The following is a 24,241-nucleotide window of genomic DNA, read 5'->3' as shown; positions in this document are numbered from 1 at the left end:
TTGCAAGGAGGGTCTTGCACCTTTTGCTCCATAATGTGGGAGCTCTTGGCAGTTATGATTTTGTCCTTAGCCTTTCGAGACTCGGAAAAAACCGAGGCTGAAAGAGTGCCTGTTTAACATTTTTTACACTTAAAATGTTCCTCTTTTGTTTAATCCAGTTCTCTAGCTTTCGCTTACTATAACTGAGAGTTTTTACCAGACTACGTAAAGCAGATGAGGTGCTCTGGGGAGATCGGGGGACCCCTTGAACTCCCAGAGAGCATCAGCGGAGTATGAACAGCATGGATTCCCATCCCCAGTGTTTGCAGTAGTTCAAAGGTTTCTCTTTCAATCTGGATCAGATTGGCAAGGTTCGGGGGGAGGGGGCCCTGTTCAGTGTCACTTGCTTGGGGACCATCTCTGTCTTCCTGCCGTGTTCTGCACACGAGCCCAGCAGGTGGGTGCCCTCTACTGATCAAGGTGTCACTGACTTCCTTCTGGGTCTGCAGAGGCACTCACCGTGGAGACCTTAGTAACAGTAGGAGCCCTATGACTGCAGGCCTTAGAAGTCCCCGGGCGGGATGGGCGAGGAGGAGGAGTGTTGATGTGCGTTGGTTGTGCCCAGTGCTGTTTGCCGGCAGGGGAGCGACTCCCTGGGCACCAGGCGTGGCGCCTGAGCACAGCCCTCTCGTCTCCCTGTTCTCTTCTTTGATGCTGTTGGTTTGGTAAACGTACTTCAGGGAGAGTGGGTTCCACATCTCTGACGGGCATATGCCTCCCTCTCCTTCCATACATCCGGGGTATGATTTGACCAAGACCCAGGTTTGGGTATCGGGGTGTGTGGGGTTGGAGAACCAGTGGCGTCAGACCCTGCTTTTGTTTGGTTCCAGCTAGTTTAGTAAAGGGTTGCTCCCCCTTGTCCAGTATGGCTTTCCAGAGCTCTCTGCTTTGGGGTTTGGACATAAGACCAGTGACTGGTAAGGTTGGGCCCTGTTTACCTTTACCGTCAATCCTTGCATCCCACACACCCGACTCCAGGTATGGGAGGGGGTGGGTGTGGTCTGGGCCAAGGTTGAGGACGCCTAGTGGTGTCCAGATTCCACTGTGGCCCCCAGTACTGACTAGGCCCTTGGGAGATTCGTGCCTGACATCCAGAACCTTCTGGACTAACTCCTGCTGGGGCATTTTACCAGCAGTCTGGCTGTGAGCCTCACTTTCTCCCCTTCTGTGAAGTGAGGGGAACAGTCCCTCCTACACAGGCTGCTGTGAGGTCACATAAGAAGACACAAGTCCAACTCCAAGCACGTAGTAGGCGTCAGTAAACATCAGTCTCTCCACAGTACAACTTTGCTAGAAAAGGCTCTCATATGGCAGCATTACTTTGTCATTAAGAAGAGAGATTGGTGAGTCCAAAGGTTTAATAAGTACGTTTTAAATTTTGATATATACGTTGCCAAACTGCTCTTCAAAAATATTGAATCAGTGTTTACTTCCATCCAGAGTACATAGAGTACATATTTCTCCATTCCCTTGTCAATGGGGAGATTGACATTTTTTCGTCTTTGCCAGTCTGCTAGGCACCATGTGATGGTTTATGCTTGATTTAATGTACAACTCTGGTGATTACTGAGGTTGGCCTCTTTTCTTGTTTACTGGCCGTTTGTGAGTCTTCTAACATGTTTGTGCGCTTTACCAAGTTTTCTATAACAGTGTATCTTTCTTCTTAATTTGAAAGAGTTCTGGGTGTAGCATGAATATTAATCGTATACTTTTCTCTTTAATATTTGCCTTTCAATCTCAGTCATGTTTTATTTTATTTTGTTTTGTTTTTCAGAGGGCAAAAAATTCGGGACTTTCTTTAGTCCTATCCCTTCGTCTTTTCCTTTATGGTTTTGGGGTTTCTCATCAAGTCCAGAGGCGCCTTCCCTACCGACAGATTTGTTTTACAGGAAGGTGGTTCTGGCAGCTAGTGTGGAAGTCAGACTGGGACGAGGGAGGTGGAGGCACAGGGCTCCTTGGTCTGGTGGGGAGCCTGTTGCTGTGGTCGAGGGAAGAGGGGAGGAGGGCCTACACCAAGGCAGAGAAGAGGCCTTGCATGGAGGGGTGGGTCGACCTTGGCCAGGGGGAGGGAGGATTCCTGGCTTCTCACCTGAGCAATTGAGTAGATGGTATCATTTGGTGAAATGAGACCAGACCTGGGGAAAGGTGTTTCAGATGTTGACTGCACTGCTTGTATCTGGCAGAGACATCCAGGACGCAGCTAGACGTAAGGAGGTGGGGCTCCAGGAAGCCATCTTGGCCTGAGGTACTGTCGTGGGACTCCTCAGGGCAGAGTTGGAAACCAGGGATAGGGAAAGTGTGATTTAATTGATTTCCATGGATGAATCTCCTCCTGGTTTTACTCAAAGAGGCTCTGGTATCGGAGGTCCCAGGAAGGCATTCTAAAACAATAACGCACAGTGTAGATACATCCAAATAGCACTGATGGCTTTTATTGCAGATGTGTCATTACAAGGGTAATCTGAGAATATATTAAAAAAAAAACCGTCCCTTTTATATACACAAAACATGCTACATGGAACACTTTGTGAGACTGCTGAGGTAATAGGCACACAGCCAGATGCGGACAGTACCGAACGTTCCAACATCTCGCCCACCCCGACCCACGTGCCCTCTAGGAGGGTCTCATCTTCTTGTTCATCCCTTGCTCCCTGCTTGGCAAGAGTCCCGGTAGTACCGAGCCTGATGCTCTGTGGCTAACAGGACTAAGAAAGCCGCCGCACTGTGATGCGCTGACCCAGGGCTCCGTGGCCCCTGGTTATTCAGTAACTCACGACAAGTGGCTAGTTCTCATTTTTGTGGCACTTGATCTCCGGGGAAGTGTAGTTTGGAGATGAGGTGTGGACACTAGTCGGCCTGAGAGCATGGGACCTTTGGTATGTAGCCATTTGGGGCCCCCAACGATTGGATGATGACTTCTCTTCAATCGAATATCTGCTGGCAAGGTAGGTTATTATTTCTGTGAAGGTTAAGATGACAGGGAGGCTAAACTGTGACTGGAAAATACGAGACTGCAAATACCATTATCCTTGTGGCTGAGAGTTAGCTTTTGGGCCTGACTTTCCCTTTCCTGACCACGTGGAGTCCATGCTTTCCTACTTAGAGGCTAAGGAATCTTGCCTGGAAAGAAAGCACAGGGGTACAGAAAAGGTGAGGAGTCAGTAGGCAAGGAATAGAGAAGAGCAGAAAAGGTGCCTGGAACACAAGTGGCCAGGGACTGGAGCACGGAGGGCACTTAATTGAATGGCATTGAATGCATGGATAGGTGGGTGGATGGGTGGGCGGTGAAAAGTCCTGAGAATGAGGAGAAATACAGAAATAAAGAGGGATGGGAGTTTTGAAATTGGGTTAGGTGCCAAGGGGGATCTTAAGCAAGGAAGTTGAGAACCCCTATGTGAGAGAATAGTACTGTAGACAGTCCTGGAAGAATCCAGGCCTGTGGACGCCAAGGATCGTTCTTTGAATGAGAGCTACACAGTCTGTGATCTGCCCTTAGACTCAAGTAATACAACATGAATGAAATGCTCTTCTCCTAAGAGCAGAGCTGTTGTTAACAGCCTCAGCAGCTGAGAATTGAATATACGTGTATTTAGGTATATAAGGCAAACCTATATATGTATCTAGATATACGCCACGTGTATATATCTAAATGCATATATACATGGTATACACATAAGTGCACAAGGTCGGCTCACACACGTGTATATTATGAAGGTGTTTTGTTTGCAGTTGTGTTTTTATTGCTGGGGCTTTATTTAAGGAAAGACTTGTCTGCCGTCCTGTCCTGTCTGGAAACACGAGGGGCTGTCCGATGTGGAGAAGAGTAGTAGCAACAGAGAATACCGCTTGGATTCAGTTGTATTATCTGCCGCAGTGACTTGGGAAATCAGAGTCCAGCGTCGCAGTCCTCCCAGTCCTGAGGTGAACTGGAAGGAGGCGCTCTCTGTGCTGGGCCAGTACAGCCGGGCAGGCTCCTGGCGGCCACGAGGGGTCAGGAGGGGGGCCAGCCTAGTGGAAGGTGTTGGGGTTCGGCCGGATCATCATCACCACCTTCTTGAGCGAGTAGGAGCCTCCTCGGAACTCAGCCCAGTAGACTCCATCCTGGTAGCGGCTCCGGTAGTGGCCCCCGCGGTACCAGACCCCGTTGAGGTTGGAGTGGGCACAGGCATTATACCACCAGCCGCCCTTCTGGTAGTGGGCACAGTTGCCTACGGGAGAGAAAGAGCGAGAAGGGCTCAGGGAGGAGGTTCTACCCGTGTCCACCGTCTGCCCGGGGGGCTTCCGAGGGACCCCCTGTGGAGGCATTTGGACCAAGGGTGCCTGAGAGGGGACGGGGCCTCAGACCTGCCTGCTGACTAACGAGCTCTGTGATCTCGGGCAGGCAACTTGACCTTGTTGAGCCACTGAATTCTCATGGTAAATAAGGATGAGCGCGCTGCCCCCGCACAGTACGGGACCCGTGTGGGAACCGAAGGAGGCCACGGATTAGCCCAGGGCTCGCTGCAGAGCAAGCACCAGGGAGGAAAACAGAAATGACCTGAAGTGGGCGGGTAGAGGGCCAGTTGTTCTGAGGAATGTTTTTTAAGAGCTGAAACTATTAGATCAAGAGTCTTTACAGAATGACAAAGGAAGTGTTTAAGATGAAGTGTTCCTCTATTCCTCCCAAGCCTGTATTCCAGCCAAAAACAATTTTTTTTTCCACAAAAGCAAGATATTTTCATAAAGTTTCTGGCACTATCATATCATGCTGGATTTTGCTGCCAAGGACAAGCAGTTCGGAACAACAGTAAAAGTGTGGGCAAGGTACAAGCGGGCATGCAGGGGCATCGCCCTTCCCAGGAGGGAGAGGGAAGACATTGTCAGGCCCAGGGAGAGACCCACTCAAGGGAAGGGCTGCCCAGTCAAGTTTGTGGGTTTGGGGGCCCGATGGGGCGGGCAGCTCTGCTCCAGGAGAGGCCTTGGGGCGAGGTGAGGAGGGAGCAGGCCAGCTGAGGCAGAAAGCCGAGAGGAGACTCAGCCCCAGGCACCCCCCAGAGCCCCAGCAGCCCAGGTTTTCCCAGAGTTTTTCTCTGGCCCCTCTGGGCCATGACCCGAGGCCACGAGGTCCAAGCGGCAGCATCGGATTTGGAGGGCAGAACCCTCGGCGCGCCACAGCCAGCCTCCCGTCAGCCAGTGGACGCCCCTCCTGAGCTTGCCCCGCATGCCTCCAGGGACAGGGAGCTCACTGCCTCACATCCACTGACCCTGCTGCTGGACAGGCCTGAAGGTTGGGGTTGCAGAACAGTCTGCTCCCTGCTCCCCATAATGGTCCTCAAGAAAGGCTGTAACCAGCCTCTCTGTCCCCAGAGTCTGACAGTTCTGATGAGGGTCATCTTCCTGCCCTGTTCTTCCGGAAGCCTTGGCAGCCCCGGCCTCAGACGACACACTGCCTCCTCGGGGCCCCTGCAGCAGGGTCAGTTCTGCACCAGGGAGTAGGTAGAGGTGTCATTGTCTCCCCCAGTGTGGTGAGAACAGTCTGCTGCTGTAGGGACCTGGAGTGGGGGTCCCTCCTCAGGGTGTAGGCGGCCGGGCTTGCCAGGGAAGTGCAGGTGGTTCCTGGGACAGTCCTCGAAGGGGAGGCTGTGGCCTTTAGACTGGGACCTATCAGGGAGCTGGGGCAGGAGGGGGCTGGGTTTGCCCATGAGAACAGCCTTGGCCTGGAGGCGGGCTTGGCTCCCCAGGGACCAGCCAGCGAGGGCCCAGGGGCCCTCATCTCGAGGCATTGAGGTGTGGAGCCTTGAGATGAATGTGGGGGGTTGATGTCTGGACTCAGTGTTGGACTGTGTGTGTTTCTTACCGTTTTTTGGTTTTTTCCCTTGTTTTTTTGTTTAATAAAGACCTGGACTTGAGGCACGTGATCTTGGACAGGTCGTTTCATCTCTCCTACCTGGTTTCCTCTCATAGCTTCCCATAGCACTGCATTGTCAGTACACACTAGAGACTGCACCCACTCAGAGCCTGACTCCTCCAAGTCCCAGACAAAGCACTTCAGGCACATTCTCACCTTCTCACCACCCCGCTACGTAGGTATGTCCTTACTTCCAGATGTGGAAACGGTCCCAGAGAGATTGAACAGCGTGCCCAAGGGCACAGGCATGTAGGAGGTGGGGCAGCATTGTTAGCCAGGGTGTAACATGGGGACATGTCGCCGTGACACCCAGCGCCTCAGGCAGGGAGTGATGCAGTGCACAGCCCAGTACAATGCCCAGCTTGGCCCAGAGCGGCCCTCGGATATGTAATTTGTGCACCTCTTTACCTCCCCCTTTTTGTAAATGCCATGCTGACCCAGCCTTGCGAAGGGGATCTGTGGGCAGAGGGCAAAGGAGTGGGCCTTCGGGGGATGGGAGCGGGGTTGGGCAGCTGGGCCCTGGGATCTTCCTGTTCTCAGGCCTGGGAGTCAGAGTCTCGGCTTTGACTGACCTCTTTCCCCTGCCCTGCACCTAGGTGTGACTCCACTGGTCCTACCTGTGTAGACATCATGGTCTCTGTCCAGGGTGGTGAACTGCTTGCCATTGTGCCAGGTAAAGGAGTCACCGGCGTTGCCATGGTAGCGCCCCAGCCGCAGCTTATAATACTCGCTCTCAGGCTCCAGGCGGAAGCTGGCATATTCTGCAAAGACCTTGCGGCCAGACCAGTCTTCCATGGTCACCAGCAGTTTGTAGTTGCCTTGGTTCGTCAGCCAGTAAATGTTCTCCAGGCCCAGCCAGTACTCGCCGTCGATGTTCCCAAACCCTTGCTGGGGAAAACATGGGCAAGCATTAGTGAGGAATATGCATTGATCGTACATGTGCCCGTTCCATTAGATCACGAGCTTAATCAGCATGCCGCGTGAAACCAGCAACCCGCTCGGCAGGGATCCCTCTTCTCGCACCGGGCCCATTAATCGTGGGGGTAGCTAACGGTGGTCTTTATAAGACATCTGGTTCTTACTTCAGGACCAGCAGGGCCCGGCTGTCAGCTGCTCAGCGCCAGACAGAGAGGCCTGGAAACAGGCAGAGCAGAAGGCAGGCCTGCATTTAATTCCCCACTCCCCCACCTGGCTGTCACTTGTTGAGTCACTTTGCCTGTCTGAGCCTCAGTCATGCAACACTCAAGACTATTTAGAGAGTGCCTGTTTCATGCTAGGCATCGTGTGAACGTGGGAGACGCTATGTTACCTTCCCTGCAGGGTTGCTATAAGGACACACGTAATATGGTAAATTAAGAGCCTAGCACACAGTAGGCATACAACATGAGTTCCTTGGACAATTCCCTTACCTTCTCTGAGCTTCTGTTCCCTTCTCTGGGAAGGGGCTGTGTGTGAGGGTCCCATGTAAACTAATGCACAGGTGTGAGCTGTGACAAAGGCATGCCACATCCACCTGGGCACCCTCCTAGGTCTAGAATCCAGGGGATTTGTTATAGTTTTTCCAAGTATTTTTGGGTGTCATCAGCCGAGTGGTGGCCACTTGAAGTCTTGAAAAATAGGTTGGATTCATTAATGATAATAATAGCTAGTATTTAGTGAGTACTTACGGTATATTGGCACTGTCGGCAGAACTTTCCGTAGGTCATTTTATTAACCCTCATGCCAACTCTATGAACTAGGTACTATCATTATCCTCCCTAGAGTGAGTGGACTGAGGCCTGGGGAGGCCCAGGGTCCCAGAGTGCGTGAGGGTGAGCCAGGATTTGAACTAAGAACCCAGACTTAACCACTGCGCCTACTGCTCTGAGGAAGAGAACGTGGAAAGGAGGCGGAAGGAGTTAGGGCGTCTTCAGAAACCTCTCAACTAGGAGGCAGAGGAGAAAGAGGAGAAAACAAAGGCACGGGCTGGTCAGGAGGTGGGCTGGAGGGCAAGCAGGACAGGACCGGGGCATGGCAAAGCCACGTGTGGGTGTCGTGGTCCAGGGAGTTTGTCGGCTCTGCAGGTGTCAGAGGCCTAGACTGTATTCACTGCTCTCCCCCTTCCTGTCTGTGCCACCTTTTCATCTGTAAACTGGGTCCAGACCAGTCTCTCCCTCCTGGGGTTGATGTGAGAGCAAAGGAGGTAATGAACGGAAGCACCCAGCGCTGCGCCTGGCGTGTGGCAGGTGTCAGTGAACTCAGCTGCCCTCGCGTCCTCGGTACCACTTCTTTGTTCAGAGGAGCGAGACAGGTGTGGGGTGGAGCCCTTGCAGCCTTTCCTCCTACAAGGAAGAGCATTCAACTTCCCAGGAATTGGGAGCCCAGAGGATGAGCCCTGGAATTAGGACCCAAGTATTCCCACAGTTCCCCAAAACGGGCTATGTGGGAGATTTTCCCAGGGCTTGGGAGCCTTGGGACTTGCCCCTTCTGGGCTGTGAGGACAGGTCTTCCCCTTGAGAGCCCCAGCTGGGACCAAGGTGCTCCCCAAACCTGGCTGGGGTGAGGGGCTACTGCACCCCAGCATTTCAAAATTCCCACCCCATTCATGGGGCTTTTGTGGTCTGAACCCCTGTCTCTGTCCTGCCACAGTTGCCATGGGGGCAGCAAAGGAGCGGCTGGTCCCCCCTACCCTGGTGGGTTTGCAGAAATGGCCCTGTCAGTGTCCTCCTCCCTTGGGCCACACAGGCCCTGACGGGCAGCAGGCGCCTCCTTCCGAGGGCCCTGGCACTCAGGTGGGCAGTCCTCACCTTGTACGTCTCCCAGTTTCGGAAGAAGTTGACCGAGCCGTCCAGGCGCCTCTGGATGACGGTCCAGCCCCCGGGGTCATGCCTCTGGTCGCACCACACCTGCATGAGGCGGTTGGTGTTCTCTGGCTTCACCAGGTAGATGGAGCTGGTGTCATGGCCATCCTCCAGGGCCTGCAGGCAGTCTCTCCACGGGCCTGGGGACACAGGTGTGCGGCCGTCACAGACCTCCCTGCTGCCTGGCCGCCGAGCCATGTCCTCCCCTCCCCTCACCCCTGGCTGCGACCCGCACGGCACGGCCTCGGGCAGGACTCCAGCTGGAAGCCACAGACCTGCAGGGTGAGGGGCCTGATTTGGGTAGCCCAGGGCTAGGGGTCTGGGCGCACTGTCACCCCTGACTCCCCCATGGTGTGATTTGGCCGAGCTTCCTTACCTCTCAAAGCCCTCGGTTTCCCCAGTTTGTAGAAGGGAGATCATGTTTACCTCATTGGGGCTGTAAGGATTGCTTGGATCATTTGTGTGCCATTCCTGGAGTGATTTTTTCCTTTTAAGTTGGTTATACTGGCAAAAAGAGATGTGAGCCTGCTGAGAGATAGCAGGGTCCGTCAGCACCGAGCGGGCTCCGCCCGGGCAGTGAGCCGGGCTCGCTGCCCCTCCCAGCACGGCTGACTCCAGGCCCGCCTTCCCAGCGACGGAGCTTGGTGACAGTCGTTGCAGTTTTTAGTAAGTGAACTTCCATGGGGGTCACAGGGGCCCAAGCAATGCCCAGAATCTGTAGCCAGAGGTCTCAGGGTATTTCTGGGATTCAGATGCTGGCCTCCAAAGACCTTTAGGGGGGACCAAGTTTCTGTTCAGCTCCATCTGTATTTTCCAAAGGAGGCTCACCGAGGGCCAGGTGCTCAGAGCCCATGTTTCAAGGTCCATGCGCTTAAAGGATGGTGTCTAGGGCACCTTCCAATCCATGGCTCTCTCTCTTTTTTTTTTTTTTTTGCGGTTCGCAGGCCTCTCACTGTTGTGGCCTCTCCCATTGCAGAGCACAGGCTCCGGACGCGCAGGCTCAGCGGCCATGGCTCACGGGCCCAGCTGCTCCGCGGCATGTGGGATTTTCCCGGACCGGGGCACGAACCCGTGTCCCCTGCATCGGCAGGTGGACTCTCAACCACTGCACCACCAGGGAAGCCCCATGGCTCTCTTTTGAAACTGAGATGAGATGGGTTCTGTGATCTGTGGCTTCCCCGAGCTTGGGCAGCCCAGTCAGAAGGGATGGGTGTCGCTACTGTAGGTCTCTCAACACACCCCTCCCCCACTTCCCCTGGTGGCTTCCTGTGTTTGGACATTGGTCACGTCAGCAAGACGGTACAAACCTGAGTCACCAAGGGCCAAATAAGCTGGCTTCTTCCTTATTGATCTGAGAAAACTTCGAAGTTTTTCAAGACCTAGCCATTGAACTATGTATTTTATAATAAATAAAATCACCACACATAGCTTCAGCTTCTCTTCAAAACAATCCTAAACTGAGAATGGTTAAGACCAAACGTCCTAAAAAAATTCCATCTTATTCTATTAATGTGTATGTTTATTCAACAACTGTTTATTGAGTCCCAGCCTCAGCAGGTCCTGTGCTGGGCAGTGGAAGCCTTAAGGCAAGCAGGGGCTGCTCCCATGCCCAGCAAGGGGGGAGCTGACTTCACCAGCTTTCTCTCAGCCTGAGTTCCTGTGGAATCCTGTCCTTCCTGTGCGTGGGGGAGGGCAGAAAGGGCAGGCATCAGGGACGGGTGCATTTAGCTTTTCCTGTGTAGATCAGACTTCTCACATTCCTCCCTAGCTGTGATTGGGCTGCATTCGTCCACACCTGATGGTTAAACAGGGCAAGTTTGGGTTTGGTCTTTGTTGGACACCTCAGGTGGGCTTTTCCTGAGGCCTCACAGATGGGCGTGAGCATCCCCACCTGGAACCTGACGGCAGGGCAGGGGCTGTCTTGCTCACCCCTCTGTTCCCAGTGCTCAACCGCACTGAGAAGAAAGGTGGGCGTAGGTGCTCGTCGCTGACAGCTAACTGGGGCTCCCCCTTCATCCTCCAGCCATTTACCTGCTGGCTGGCCCTCCTTCCCCCACGGGATGGCCAGGGCCCCAAGCACCCGCCCGGTAGCAGATGTGGCACAAGCAGCTGCTTCCTTCTTTGCCTTGTGCCTCTTCCGTCCTGGGAAGGGGAGGCCAGACCTCCAGAAAGAACATTCATGAAGGAGAGAAAGATCTTGGTTGTGTTCAGCCCATGGCCCCGGGGACCAAAGCAGAGAATGGGAGTCTGTCTCCGGCAGCTGGAGCAGAGTGCAGAGCGGGCGTGGGAGGCCTCCCAGCTCGATACCAAGTCAGAAGCACAGGAGAGGCCGTTCGATGCGGAAGCTGGCGACAGAAGGTCCGGCAGAAGCCTGCAGGATAACACCCAACTGAAAGCGAGCAGCCAGGCCTCTTCCTGCAGAGCCGCCGTGGGGCTCCATGGATTCTCAGGCCGAAAGGCTGGCTTTGAAGGCGGCGTCGCATGGGGAGAAGCTTCGAGGACGCCAGGAGGGTAGCTGGTCAGCCTCGCGGCTCCCATCCTACACTACCTGTGTGGGTTCCCTGAGTGGTTCCAGCTTTACCTTTGACATTTCTACAAAGGGCTGTTTTTAAAAGGCAAGTGTTTTTAAATGTTTTGGAGCCAACCAATCCCTTTAAGAGTGGGGGAAGAAGCTCCAGACCCTCTATCTAGAAAGATGCACAGACACACAATTTTGCTTATAATCAGAAGGTAAATGGACTTCCAAACCCCAGATTATGAAACCCTGCCTCTGAGAGAGGCTTGACTGGAACGGTAGTAACAATAAAATATTTCTACTAGCCAACACGTGTTGGGCGTTTACTCCGTGCCCCAACCATGTATTTATACGCGAGATCTTCCTGACACACCTGCCAGGTAGCTAGTAGTCTCCTCACTCTACAGATGAGGAAACTGGAGCGTGGGGACGTTGGGTGACACTCCCTCCCGGTAGGGGCAGGTGCGGTATCCAAACCCAGTGGTCGTCCAGAGCCCACACTCGAAAGCCCTCATCCTTTTCCTCAGCCGGAGTGGACTCCAGGGCAGGGGCCCAGGCTGACCTCTCTCTGTGTCCTTACAACTAGGCTTAATCATTGCCGGTCAGCCAGGTTAAGAAAAATAAGAACTTAAACTTCTTCTCTGTCTAGGTGTTATGCCTTTTTAAATCTTTGATTTGTTTTTCTTCTATGCTTACCTTTTGGTGTCCTTTGCCCATTTTACAATGATTTCGACTATTTTACAACTATTTTAGTCTTTCTTTTAATGGAGAATCTTTCCTTTCCTTTTTTTAAGAGGCAAATCTAGCACTTCTTTCCTTGAAGGCTTTTTAGGTGTGACATGCTTTCTAGAATCATGGAGTAAGTGCAAAATAGTGTAGACGTATTTAGTATTTTCTGCTGTTACTAAAAAAAAAGCCTCCATACATCTCCCACATCCTGCACTTCACATGACACTGAGGACTTCCCATCAAGAATGTTTCCAGACAGTTATCTCTCAGACACCCCTGCAGAGCTCTAGAAGATCTCCGGCATTCAAACATGTTCTCTTTTCTTATTAAAGGCACTAGTGGCAAAGGTCAGAAAATTAAATGATGGATGAAAATTAGTCAGAAAAATACTTGGCGTTGAAAAGTTGGCAGCAGTGAAATGATAAAGCAGCAGAAAACGGCAGCAGTGAGATTATGATGCCGCTCCATTAAAACGGCTGAGTCAAAACATCCTCCTCTGATGAGAAATCTACACCTGTTACCTATACACAGTGTAATTGTTGCGGGGTCAGCCGAGGTGTCAGACTGACTCAGGAATCTGTGCAAGCGTTTATGTGCTGGGGACAGGACCCCAAACTTGGAGTCAGGAGCCCTTAGCTCAAAGCTTGGTGGCCGCATCTCCTCACAGTGTGACTTTGGGCAGGTCCTTACTGAGCCTCCATCTCTTCTGTAAACAGACGGAAAGAACCCTACCTGTTCTGAGGGTCTCCCGAACACAGCACCCCTCACGAGGCCGACCAGGGCAGGTGCCAGAGAGGGTTCTTTTTTTCTTTCCTTTGATAGATGAAAGCTGGTAGTTATGAAGCTGTCCACTCCCCGCCATCCCCTAGCCCCAAACAAGTGACTGTATTTGCTTTCGGATTTCCAAGACTAAGTATAAGATTATTTACTGATGGATGTTTTCCATAAAGGCATATTGTGAAAGTCAGAACTTCAGTGGAGAGGGCCACAAAGACTAATGGGAATGAAGAATGGAAACCTTTTTTTTTTTGTCAATGAAGCTGCATCTTCAGTGTGCGGTGGGCAGGGCTCTCCTTGGAGCAGCGCGGAGTACCCGGCAGTGTTTCACTTGGCGCTCCTTCTGAAAGGGCAGCCCTGCCCGGAGCACCAGGCCAGCACTAACTCAGCAGCACCAAGGCTGTGAGTGCAGGGAGCGCCCCGACCTCACCTCTGCGAAGAATATATTTACACTGTTGGCGGAGCTGCAGCCAGAACGCTCCACATGAAGGAAAGCGCGGCTGCCATGGCCGAGCCGAGTCTGTGTGGTTCCCTAGAGGAGCAGCACAGGGTGTGGAAGGCACACAGGCCCTGCAGTCAGGAGGCCTCGGGGAGAAGGGACATTGGCAGTGGGAACACAGAGTTTACAGGTCTTGGGCCCCCAGACCCCAATGTCTGGTGAGCGTTGGAGGCGATCGGGTTTGGGGGCCTAAGTCCCCTCCCTGCTCCCTTCCTCCTCACTGGGGTTCTTGACAGAGGGATCCGGCACACAGGGCCCCTCGCCTCCCGGGAAGCCAGGAGCCACTTACTGATGGCTGCTCCGGGGCTCAATACCCCCAGTGTAGGGCCTTCCAGTAAAGCCGAGTTGGAGCCTGCAGCCAGCCCAGGCCTACGGGTAACTTTCTAGTTCCAGTGTCCTCCCTGTGGGTCTGAGGCAGACCACCTTCAGCCTGACTTGCCCACCCAGGCCCCAGTGGAGAAATGGACTCACAAACTGCATCAATTTTCAGTGCAGTCACTAGGGAAGTGCGGCCCCATGAATATCTGACCAGGCCGATTGGCCGAGGCCAGGAGCTGAGAAGTGGGTAGACATCGGGCCTGTGTGGGCCAGAGTGACGCCTCTTCTCCCTGCTGCGCCTGAGCCATGGGGAGAGGGGCAGAGTCCTTCCCGGCCATCAGCTGGGCTAGACCACGCAGCCGGCCAGCAGCCTGACAGGCCTCTCTACCCGCTAAGCCCAAGTCTCCAGACTTGACCACCTGAGGCCACACAGAGGACCCTGTGGCCTGCAGGAGACGTTCTGGGGTGTTTTAGTCCATACGTGGGCACCGCAGAGAGGCTTCTGTGATGTCACCAGGAAGCACTGCTCTTATGTGAGAACCGTGTGCCGCTTCCTATCATTCTCATGGATGGTCTGCCTCCAACAAGTCTTTTGGCCCCTCCCTGAACCAGTTTTCTAACAGGAGAAAAGACTAGTTGTGTTGAAATTGGATTTTCTGACCCAAATGAATAATCTGAGCACCAGGGCACATGTCCACTGCTTAGGTGTGAGTCCTGCTTAGGCGTGAGTCCCACCCCGGCCAGCATGAGGACCTGCCAGGCGTCCCGGGTGAGGCAGGAGAGCCGAAACCCAGTGCGGGGGGCAAGGAGCAATCACGTGTGCTGCTCGAGTCTCATGTATCCAGACGGCTGGGGAAATCATATTTTGGTTGTGAACATGTATATTCTATGTCACTCACCACTTTTCAGTGAACCAGAGCACAAAACAATAACCTAGCACAGGAACAGACGGTACATTCCCAAAGCCATCTCAGTCAAGTTCCTGCAGCGCCCCAGTGGTGACATTCTAAGTATCGTTTCTGGTCCTTCTGGGGAAAGAGTCCAGACGCTCATGCCTGCTGTTCTGGCCCTTTAAGTCCTCAGACAGCGAGCACACTGCCTGGGGCTGACAAGCTTTTCAGGAGTTTATGAAAAGTATTTGAGCCCTAAAAAAAATTTGTTAGCTATAAAATACGAAAAGAAAACTGCAAAGTCAAAATTTGTAAGTATATAATTAAATTTCTACAAAGTGTAACATTTTGTCGAATTCATTAATTGTTAAATTTAGTCTTCATAAAAAATGTTATTACTTTTGAAAACAATTTGTAAGTTACATTTTTCTCACTTCACAAGAATTCCTGAACGTGCCTGATGTTTGCCGAGAAACCAGAGCCAACCATAAATTAATTGTGCTGCACTTGGCCAAGTAATTTCAAACACAAACTTATTAAAAATCCTTTCAAAAATTTTACAGTAAAAGTTATATTAGATGTGCGAGGTGGGTGTATTTCAACGCACTTGGTACATCCTGAGGCATCCCCAAATAAGAGCCCCTTGGGCCCATGAAGAGCTTGAAGGGGTCCTGTTTCTGCCTGTTTGACCTCAGGATAAACAGATATTACAGTATTGCTTCCCAGAGAACACTTTCAAAAGCACCGTGCCCACTCCTAGGTTTCCACCAGTACCCTTGGGCAGGGGGAGAGACAGAGACTTTAAAGCGATTTTAAAAAGAAAAGAGGTCAGACTGGGAGGGGCTCTGGGGGGGCTCCCTGGGTGCAGAGGTGAGCAGTTCCCTAGGGCTCCCTGGACTGGTGGGGAGAAGCCCTGGGCTCCCCGGTCACAGTGACGGGACTGAGTGGAGCTGTTCTGCGGGCACATCATGGAGGAGCTCATCAGACCCATGACTGCGCCCCGCAGATCGCGGATGGGGGGGTCGTTCCTACGGTTCGCCAGCCCGTTCACCCTTCCCAAGAAAGGGAATCAGCTTGTGGGCTCGTTCTGAGAGAACCTTTGTTGGCTTTCATTGATCACCTCTTCCTTTTCCAAATGCTCACACATCACTCTTCAAACTCTTTTCTATAATTTCACTGGGGTTTGACCACATGCCAACTGGTATGCAATTTCTAGTATGTCATCCTTTTTCTCCTTCTGAACACAGGACATTTGCCCAGCACCAGGCCTGATCTCCCTGATTTCTTGATGATAGTGGCAGTGGTTGTGAGAGCACATCTACCTGCCCTCAGCCCTCCTCGTCCCCTCCTCCAGGAAGCCTGCCCCAACCCCAGAAGAGCTACTCAATCCTTCTCAGGGTTCTCATAGTGCCTTACATATCTATCTTCACTGGAATATAGTAAGAGTGATGACTGCCTCGGATCCAGAGCCTTTCACATGCCAGGTGCTTTACAAAATTTTATTTCAGCCTCACAAGCCCCTGCGCAGAGCGATCACACGACTGGGAAGCAGAGGACGTGGGGTCAGAACGGGCTCTGCCTCCCACGCCCCGGTTCTTTCCACTGTCCTGTGCTGTGGCTGTCACACGTATTGGGATTGTGGGGGTCTGTCTCCCCACCAGACCGTGGGCTTCTTCTGGGCCGTGACCATGGGTTGACCCCCCCCAGTCTAGTGCCGAGAGCCACCTGGCGCCTCCCATGCCTTCCTCCGTCTCCCATCTTCTCACCACCGTGAGGTGCGTTCCCCTTGTCATCTTCATCCTGTTCTTTCCAGTTTAAGAATCAATAATAATAAATCCATCTGGAAACAGGGATCCCCACAACAAAGGATAATTAGCATCCAGACCAAACCTTGAGTAAGGAAACCTGTTATCTGGGGAAGCCTGGACAGTGTCGTAGAAAGCCTGCACGTTAATGCCCGGGGTAGGCCCAGATGATTGGATTTTCTGTTCTTTTTGATGGCACTCTAACACACCACCTAAGATATCTTAATTTCAACATTTGGAAATTTAAAAAAAAACTGTTATATTTGTCACTTAAGCTTAAAACTTTCCTAGTGAAATTTCTCTCTGTATGTATAGTAATTTTAACTTAAATTATTCAAAAAATCCATGAAGGGAAAATCACTTATTCATTTGAAGAAATGACATAAGAACACTCCAGGCCCTGCAGCTCCGCTGGCTCAGCTCGAGATGCAGGGTCAGGATCCAACACGCTCTTCGTCCAGAGTCATCTCAGGGGCAGCTGAAGTGCTGCAGAGGTGGAAGGGGCTGTCTCAGTGTTCCCGGGGCAGTCTCTTTGGCCTCCCTCCCTCCTTGCTGCTGACTGAGATCACTGAGAAGTGGGCTGTGTTACTTTCACAACAGTACATGATGCACTGCGCTCGACACACCTGGCCAGCCTTGTCTTAGACACTGTAGGATGATGCTCACTTAATGCTGCTTTCTTTATCATTTTTTCTGGGGGAGTATCTCAGGGTTATGATACAGTTCACAGCATCCATTCACCACAGCAGTCCATTCATGTGACTAGTGAGCTGGCCACAGAGGCCTGAGCTCCCGGACTTTCTAGATTACGTTCATTTTGCCAGATGCCAAACGGTTGGGATTTCCAGGCCGCAGGATGCTAGCTCACAAATTGTAACAATAACAAGCTGGTGGTTTATCTCTCGGGGCTGTAAATAGCCTGAGCATTTAGCCAAATGTCCTCCCTGCAAAGTGCCTGAGTAATAGAGGGAGAGCTTGCCATCACACTCCACTCCAAAGCACCCCAGGAGGAGACACGAGAAAGCAAAGCTAGGAGGAAGATGACCCGACTCGAGCTCCAGTGGCTTTTGTTTATGAAGAAGCTAGCAAAGAATGCTCCTTGAAATATCACTTGATGATGTGGTTTGTAATGACTTTGGAAGTCTTATTTTGTTCAACAAGAACATTCTAGAAACATGACAGCATAGCGCAGTGAAAACAGCACCGGCTCTGGAGGCAAGAGAGCCAGACTGGGTTTTCCCCACAGGCCCTGTGACCGTAAAGGCCGAGTGCTTGGTGGCTGTAGTCACCCTCACCGTCCTCACAATGCCCTTCTCCAACCCTCCGCCGGGCCTCAGGCACATGTGGGACCAGCAGTGCTCACCTGGACAGACCATCGCTTGACCTCCAGAAGGAATGGAAGCCACGCGTGATCTATCTCGTTCTCTATTTTAGACCACAGTCTAATGTACATATTCCCTACCTCATAATGGGAAATAAAATATAAGGGGAGAAATCCATCTAGGAAAACAATCTTCTTAAAGTTGCCTGTGCCTCCCTGGCTGTGGACCATCTGTTGTGAGGGATGGGTGGTTTCTGTGTGTTATCTGTGAAGCAGCGTGGTTGACACCTAATGTGGCCCCAAGAGCAGATCATAGCTACTGATTTTTATATATTTAGGGTTAACATATTTAAAGAAATCAGAACTTCAGACTTAGCTATACATTAAAATGCTGAGTTGGGCTTCCCTGGGGACGCAGTGGTTGAGAGTCCGCCTGCCGATGCAGGGGACACGGGTTCATGCCCCGGTCCAGGAAGATCCCACATGCCGCGGAGTGGCTGGGCCCATGAGCCATGGCCGCTGAGTCTGCACGTCCGGAGCCTGTGCTCCGCAACGGGAGAGGCCACAACAGTGAGAGGCCCGCGTACCGCAAAAAAAAAAAAAAAAAAAATTGCTGAGTAGAAGTAATTCCAGACAATTTGTCCAGATTTGATACAAATGAAATATCAGATTTAATGGGAGCTTCAGTTGGGTCCATTTACTGGAAGTCAGGTGCATGTTACGTTTTCTGAGGGAGAGCTCTGTTGTTTTAGAAACTCCGTAGTATGAGGCTAACTTAATTCTATTTTCTTTATCTTATTTTCACAGTAATGATGTCTATGTTATCAGAACCGTAAGAGTTCTAATAACAAACCTAACAAATCTACCAGATCTTTTACAGGGAGCTGCCTGGAACCTGGTACATGAAATAGTGATGGAGAGTCAGGTCCCAGGCAGCTGGCACCTGGGGTCAAATCAAGCATTTATAGAGTGATTTTCACACCAGTTGCCCCCTAGCCTTTCCATGGGAATGTATAGTATCCCAGAGTGGCTAAGACACCCTTGGTTTGAGCATTGGCTGAGCCACTTACTTGCTGTGTAATCTTGGCTAAGTTACTTAACCTCTCTGAACCTTAATATCCTGGAAGTTACAAGTCCAGGGACCAGTGTTGGCTCTGTCACTGACAGACTCTGGGACAAGAAGGCTATGCCAGGGGATCCGAGAGGCCTCTGACAAGCTCTAATATTTTATGATTTTATGGTACCCTCTTTATCCACTGAGAAAACAAACTGAGCTGATTATGTTTTTCTCAGGAGAGAAAACAGCTAGAAATGTCTACTCCTTTTGGTTTTTAAAGATTCATTTCAGACAAGGCCTCACTGTGGGCAGCTGGTGGTCACACTGCCTTTTCTTCTCTGGTCAGTCCCTAGGATGGCGCCATGGCAGGAGGGCTGGCATGTGCACGGCGGTGCCTGGGCTGCGCTGAGGAGTAGTGTCCTGGGCCTCCCAGAGCCACCTTGAGAGCAGGCTGTAGCCGAGGCTCCATGCTGTCCTCTCCTTGGCCTCTTAGAAAGTGACCCCTGCAGCCTTCCTCTTTAGCAGACCTGATTGACGTGCGTGCACAGGGCACACAGGTGGAGGAGGAGGTCGGGGACACGTAAGCATGAGGAAGAGTGGACAGGAGGAGGGAGGGAGGCAGCCACGGGGCCCCCCAGGGGAGAGGGCCACAGGCGGGGCCATTTGGCCCAGGCCTTATCACAAGCATCACTCTAATGGAAATGCCCTTAGGTCTGGCCAGACCTGAGAGAGACGCCAGGGAAGCCGGGAGCTGCCTGGGCCTCCGTCACTCAGGCTCTCAGAGACCTGGGCCTGGGCCTGGGGCCAGCCTGTTACTGTCTGGCTGGGAACAAGCTGGTGAGCGCAGCTTCAGATAAGGGGCCATGGCTCCCTCAGTCCCCTGGGGAAGGGCGTGCTGCGGGCTGAGCAGCCCCGACAATGAGGAAAAGAGTAGGTGGCTCTGAGGTTGCAGAATGAAAGATTTAGGAGCTGCCAAGGCTTGAGTGCAGAGGTGTTTAATTGCAGAAGTGTCTCTGGCTGAGTGATGTCCCCAGAGCAAAGAATCTGTTGGGCCAGAGCACAGAGGAAGGTTTTGTCTTCCAAGACCAGAACCTGCCCCCTAAGTTCTCAGAACAGGCCTGATAAGAGCTCTCTGCCGATTGGCTGAGAGAGACCATCTGCCTTTTCCTCCTGTCCTGGTCCAACACCAGGAAAGGGCAGGGCCTCCCAGCCTCTCTCCAGGCTCTGCCCGCCCCTTCAGCTTCTGCAGCCAGGTGCTCAGTCTCAGCAGGGAATGCCTCGTGTGGGAGTGCAGTGGTCAGATGAGTCACAAGGAATCAGTTACAATCAGTACCAACATTTGGGAAGGCTTTGCTTAAAAAAAAAAAAAAAGGTAAATTATAGTGCATTCAGATTACCTCCATAATAAAATCACTGCCATTCCCTCCATGCAGGTGTGCTTCCTTAAGTGGGAGAGAACGGGGTTGGTTGCACGCAGGAGCCTTGGAATGCACACAGTCCAGGCTGAATTATGCACGTGAAGAAGCAGGAGAACCAAACTACTTGAGGTGCCAGGATTAGGGCCATGCCCCTGGGTCTTTGCACAGATGCATCTCCACCGGGGACCCCCTAGTAACTCAATCACCCAACTCCCAAGTCCACCTGGTAAACTCTTACAGATCCTTCACTCTGACGTCCCCACCTCCGTCCAACTTGTCCCTTCTACTGCAAGCAGACTCAGTCATGCCACCTTAATAGATGTAGTGCCTGTAGGCAGGCACTTAGCCCCCGTGGTGTTACCATAGTGACTGCACAGCCCATGATTTTCACTGCATTCCTGATTTCAGGTACTTTGTTATGTTGGTCCCATAAATTCTCACAGCATTCTGGAAATTTTGGCTTTGACAGGTGCTCTCTCTCAGAGAAATCCTTTGTCAGACCTGATGTGCTGATTTTAGGGTCGAGAACTGGTGGGCACTGGATAGGTCCCAATGCATTCATGAATCTGCCGTCTCCCCCAGACTAAGTTCCTGGAGGTTAGGACTGTCGTTTTCACAAGCCCCCAAGTCCAGCACTGTGACTGGCAAAGGGTAGGGGCTCAGCTATTGTTGGCTGCCCCACATGATGTATATCCCATGCCTGATTGCATTGAGTTTCCACGGCAACCCTGTGATGGTATGACTTCTCCCCATTTTATAGAGGAGAAAATTAAGGCTCAGAAGAGCTAAATAACTTTCTTATGAGCGAACAGCTAATAAGAGGTAGAGCCTGGGTGCAAACTTAGGTCTTTATTCCTACACTATGTATCCACCAGCTTAGTTCAAGCTCAGGAATGTCCTGGAATTGTTGAGTCAGAAACCAGAGATGCTTAAGCGAGAGGAGGTCTATTGCCTAACTATTGAGGTCAGCCTGCCTCATGTCAGAATTATATCATTCAGCTGAGCCTTCATTTGGTGCCATGGGCATGTTTTACCCTCTGGGTGCTCTGGCAGGATGTATTAACACACTCTGCCCTCTCTTTTGGAACTCCCGGTTTAAAATAGACACGTGTACAGATGAACAAGTCATCAGCTGTAGAATGCCAGAGCTAAAAATGGTCTGTTTTTTAAATTTCAATCTCCTGTTTCAAGATGAAGAGACCAAGACCAAAGGAAACTCATAGCTACCATGTATTGAAACTTACCATGGGCCAGAACTGTGCTAACCACATGTTGTGCAGTATTTCATTTAATCCTTAGGTAGACACTATTTTAATCCATCCTCTGTTGATACGTGGGGAAACTGAGGCTCTGAGGGGCAAAGTGACTTGCCTAATGTCCCTTAGCTAATCAGTGGGGGAATCGGAATTGGAACCCAGGTCAGTCTGCTCCAGAGCACAAGTCCTCAACCTGCACACCCAGTAGAGGGCTTGGCTGCAAGGAAAGATGCTCTGTCCTGCACCTGGCTACCCCCACGGACCTGCACACAGCGCTGCCCTTGTCTTTTGCGTGGGCCACCCTCGTGCACTCAGGTTCAGCCTTCTCTGGAGTTAGCAAGAAACTGCTCTTCCCAGTGTGCTGGTGGTTATTTTCAGAAGTGTGAAATAAATGTAAAACAGGATAGTTTCAGTAAAAATATCTCCCTGTTTATATAACGAAGTGGTACAAATATCACTGACTTGAAGCAGATACGTGGTTACTTTTCTGCAAAGACGAACGTAGCCCTCATATGACAGCCCATTTGTAAGGCACATGAGGTCCTGGATGAATGAGATACTGAGCTTCAGGGGGCTGGGCTCGTGCTCCCCCCGGAGTGAGGATTCCCAGAGTCCTCGAGCACAGAGGAGTCAGCCCCAGCTTTAAAGTGAAAAGGCCTGAATTCAGACCCAGCCTGAGGATCCTAAGCCTGTGAGCAAGTCCCTCATCCTCTCAGTTAACCTTCTGTAAGGAGCTGCAGGGGCTAATGATGTAATAATATACATGAAAGCGCCCGGCGCCAGTATCTGGGTCAAGCTTCAAAACCTACCAGCAGCCCCATTCCTCCCCCATGATGATATTTTGAGAATTACCATATTTATTTAAGATGAAACATGTATTTAAGAGTGTATGGAATCATCACTGAAAATTCTAGATGCAGCAGACGCTAGGAAATGTGTGGGCTTTAGAAAGTACTCCTTCCTCCCCCACAGCCCCTCCCTACAATGTGTTCATCATACTTCTGCTGTGATAACACTTGCTTTTCCTCTGGTCTGTTGTTTCTTCCGTGCGCATTTACCAAATGCCAGTTCTGTGCCAGGCACAGTATGAGAGCTTGCAGGAGAGACATCCTACCTGCCTACCCAGAGCACCTCTCACAGAGCCCAGAAGACTCAGGCCTGGGTTTTTTCCTATCAGAAGCCAGAAAACACTTGTTGTCTTCTGAGATCCCCCTGTTTCCTGGTTCTACCTTGGAGCATCCATCTGAGGAATGTGGTCCCCCTCTCACCCCACCGGCTCTTGCGGCTTGGCCCAAGGGACCGCTGGGGGATTGATGGCGCAAGCCTTTGGCCTGGCTTCAGCTTGCCGCGGCTCTTCCCCCACTTGTGGTCACAGCCAAGGGAAGCCTGGCGCCCGGCTCTGAGGCCCAGATGTTGCAGGTTCCCGGAAGGACTTACCCGACGGCTTGTCTGTGGAGGATGGGAGGCTGGTGAGGGTGGGCATGGTGGGCAGAGGGGGTGGCAGCACCTTCAGGTTCTGGTCGCTCTGGATCTCGTTGGTGGAGATCTGGTTGATGATGCGGTTGTAGGGGGGTGGCTGGTAGACGCGGGGCGGGGCGGCGGGGGGCGGCTGGGGCACGGGCCGGGCGGCGGGCACCCGCTGGCAGTGCTCCTCCAGCTGCGCGATGATCTCTGACTGGTTGTGGGCCAGCGTGGCCAGGTGCTGGTACTTGTGCTCCAGGTCCTTGTACTTGCTGGCCAGCTGCAGCATGTCAGCCGTCTGGTTGAGGATCCTGTTCTCCAGCTGGGAGAGCTCGAGCGCATTGTCCCGCTTGCGGATGATCTCATGCAGGAGCTGCATGTAGAGCTGCGTGACCCGCGAGTTCATGTTGCGGCTTTCCTTGCGCAGCAGCTTCACCTCGCTCACGATGCCGCCGTCCACCTCCACCAGCTGCTGCAGCGTCTCGATCTGCCGCTTCTGCTTGAGCAGCTCGTTGTTGAGCAGCTCCAGCTCCTGCTTGTGCACCCGGTTCTCCAGGAGCACCTCGGGCTCCTTGGAGTTGACGCAGATGGCGCCCGTGACCCGCTGCTGGGGAACGATGAAGGTGTAGGTGCACTTGTCCGAGGACTCGCCGGCCCGCTTGTACCTGTTCAGGTAGATGAACTCGCTGGGCGAGCCCTCCTCTGTGCCCTCAAAGCCCTCCTTCTGGCCCACAGCCGCTCCCAGGGCGGCCAGCAGTCCCAGCCACCAGCACGTCATGCACAGCGGCCTCATGGTCCTTGCAAAGTGGGGGTTCTTCTTTGAGAGCAGAGACTATGAAACCCTGGAAGTAAACAGAAGGGGAGACTCAGTGAGGGTCCTGTCACTGCCAGCGGCCTGTGCCATAAATGAGCTCAGCCTTCTTATCAGGCAGATGTTTCCAAAAACACAGCTTCAGGAGGCAGCCCTTCCGGGAGCCACAGAAAGAGACAGGCGGGCCTGGCAGAGGCAGGAAGGAAACAGGAGGGGACCGAGCATCTGAAGGCAGCAGGCCAAGGCTCCGCCACACCTGGAGCCTGAGAACCACACGAGGGCAGCTTGAAGCTGGGAGGGGAGGCAGAGGAAGGATTGTCCCATCTCCCTCCTCCTCTGCCTCACGCTCCTCAGACCGTTTAGCCTCCCCCTGGACGTGCCCTTTGTAACACCCATCACAGTGGAGATGAATCTGAATTCTGTGTGATCTCTTCATGGATCTATGCTCCATAAAGCCTGGCGCTGTGTTTCCATCCTGTATCTCCAGGATGCTGCACTAAGCAAGCTTTCTGCAATGTTTGTTAAATGAATGATTTGCTAGACATAGTATGGATGTGTTCAGTTTGTAATGAACAGTGTCAGTGAAAGGATGTGTCTAGTCACGTGGCTTTGGTCTGT

General features: G+C 52.2%; 2 protein-coding genes across 9 annotated transcripts in view; one reads left to right on the top strand and one right to left on the bottom strand.

The window, feature by feature from the left end:
• The window catches only part of RALGPS1 (Ral GEF with PH domain and SH3 binding motif 1), a 289,045-nt gene that overhangs the window by 155,762 nt on the left and 109,042 nt on the right, over positions 1 to 24,241 (top strand). The gene's annotated exons all lie outside the window — the stretch shown is intronic.
• The window catches only part of ANGPTL2 (angiopoietin like 2), a 34,861-nt gene continuing 13,061 nt past the window's right edge, over positions 2,442 to 24,241 (bottom strand). The window contains exons 2-5 of the mRNA XM_082617510.1: positions 22,789 to 23,654; positions 8,713 to 8,906; positions 6,544 to 6,814; positions 2,442 to 4,247 (exon numbers count right to left, since the gene is read on the bottom strand). Of these exons, the coding sequence (XP_082473636.1) occupies positions 4,048 to 4,247; positions 6,544 to 6,814; positions 8,713 to 8,906; positions 22,789 to 23,605 (1,482 nt within the window). The 5' untranslated portion in view covers positions 23,606 to 23,654 and the 3' untranslated portion in view covers positions 2,442 to 4,047. The remainder of the gene's footprint in view (positions 4,248 to 6,543; positions 6,815 to 8,712; positions 8,907 to 22,788; positions 23,655 to 24,241) is intronic.

This window comes from Mesoplodon mirus (assembly GCF_964341445.2).
Source record: "Mesoplodon mirus genome assembly, chromosome: 1".
Classification (NCBI taxonomy): domain Eukaryota; kingdom Metazoa; phylum Chordata; class Mammalia; order Artiodactyla; family Ziphiidae; genus Mesoplodon; species Mesoplodon mirus.
The sequence above is the reverse complement of the archived record's forward strand: the minus strand, read 5'-3'. Positions and strand labels throughout refer to the sequence as shown.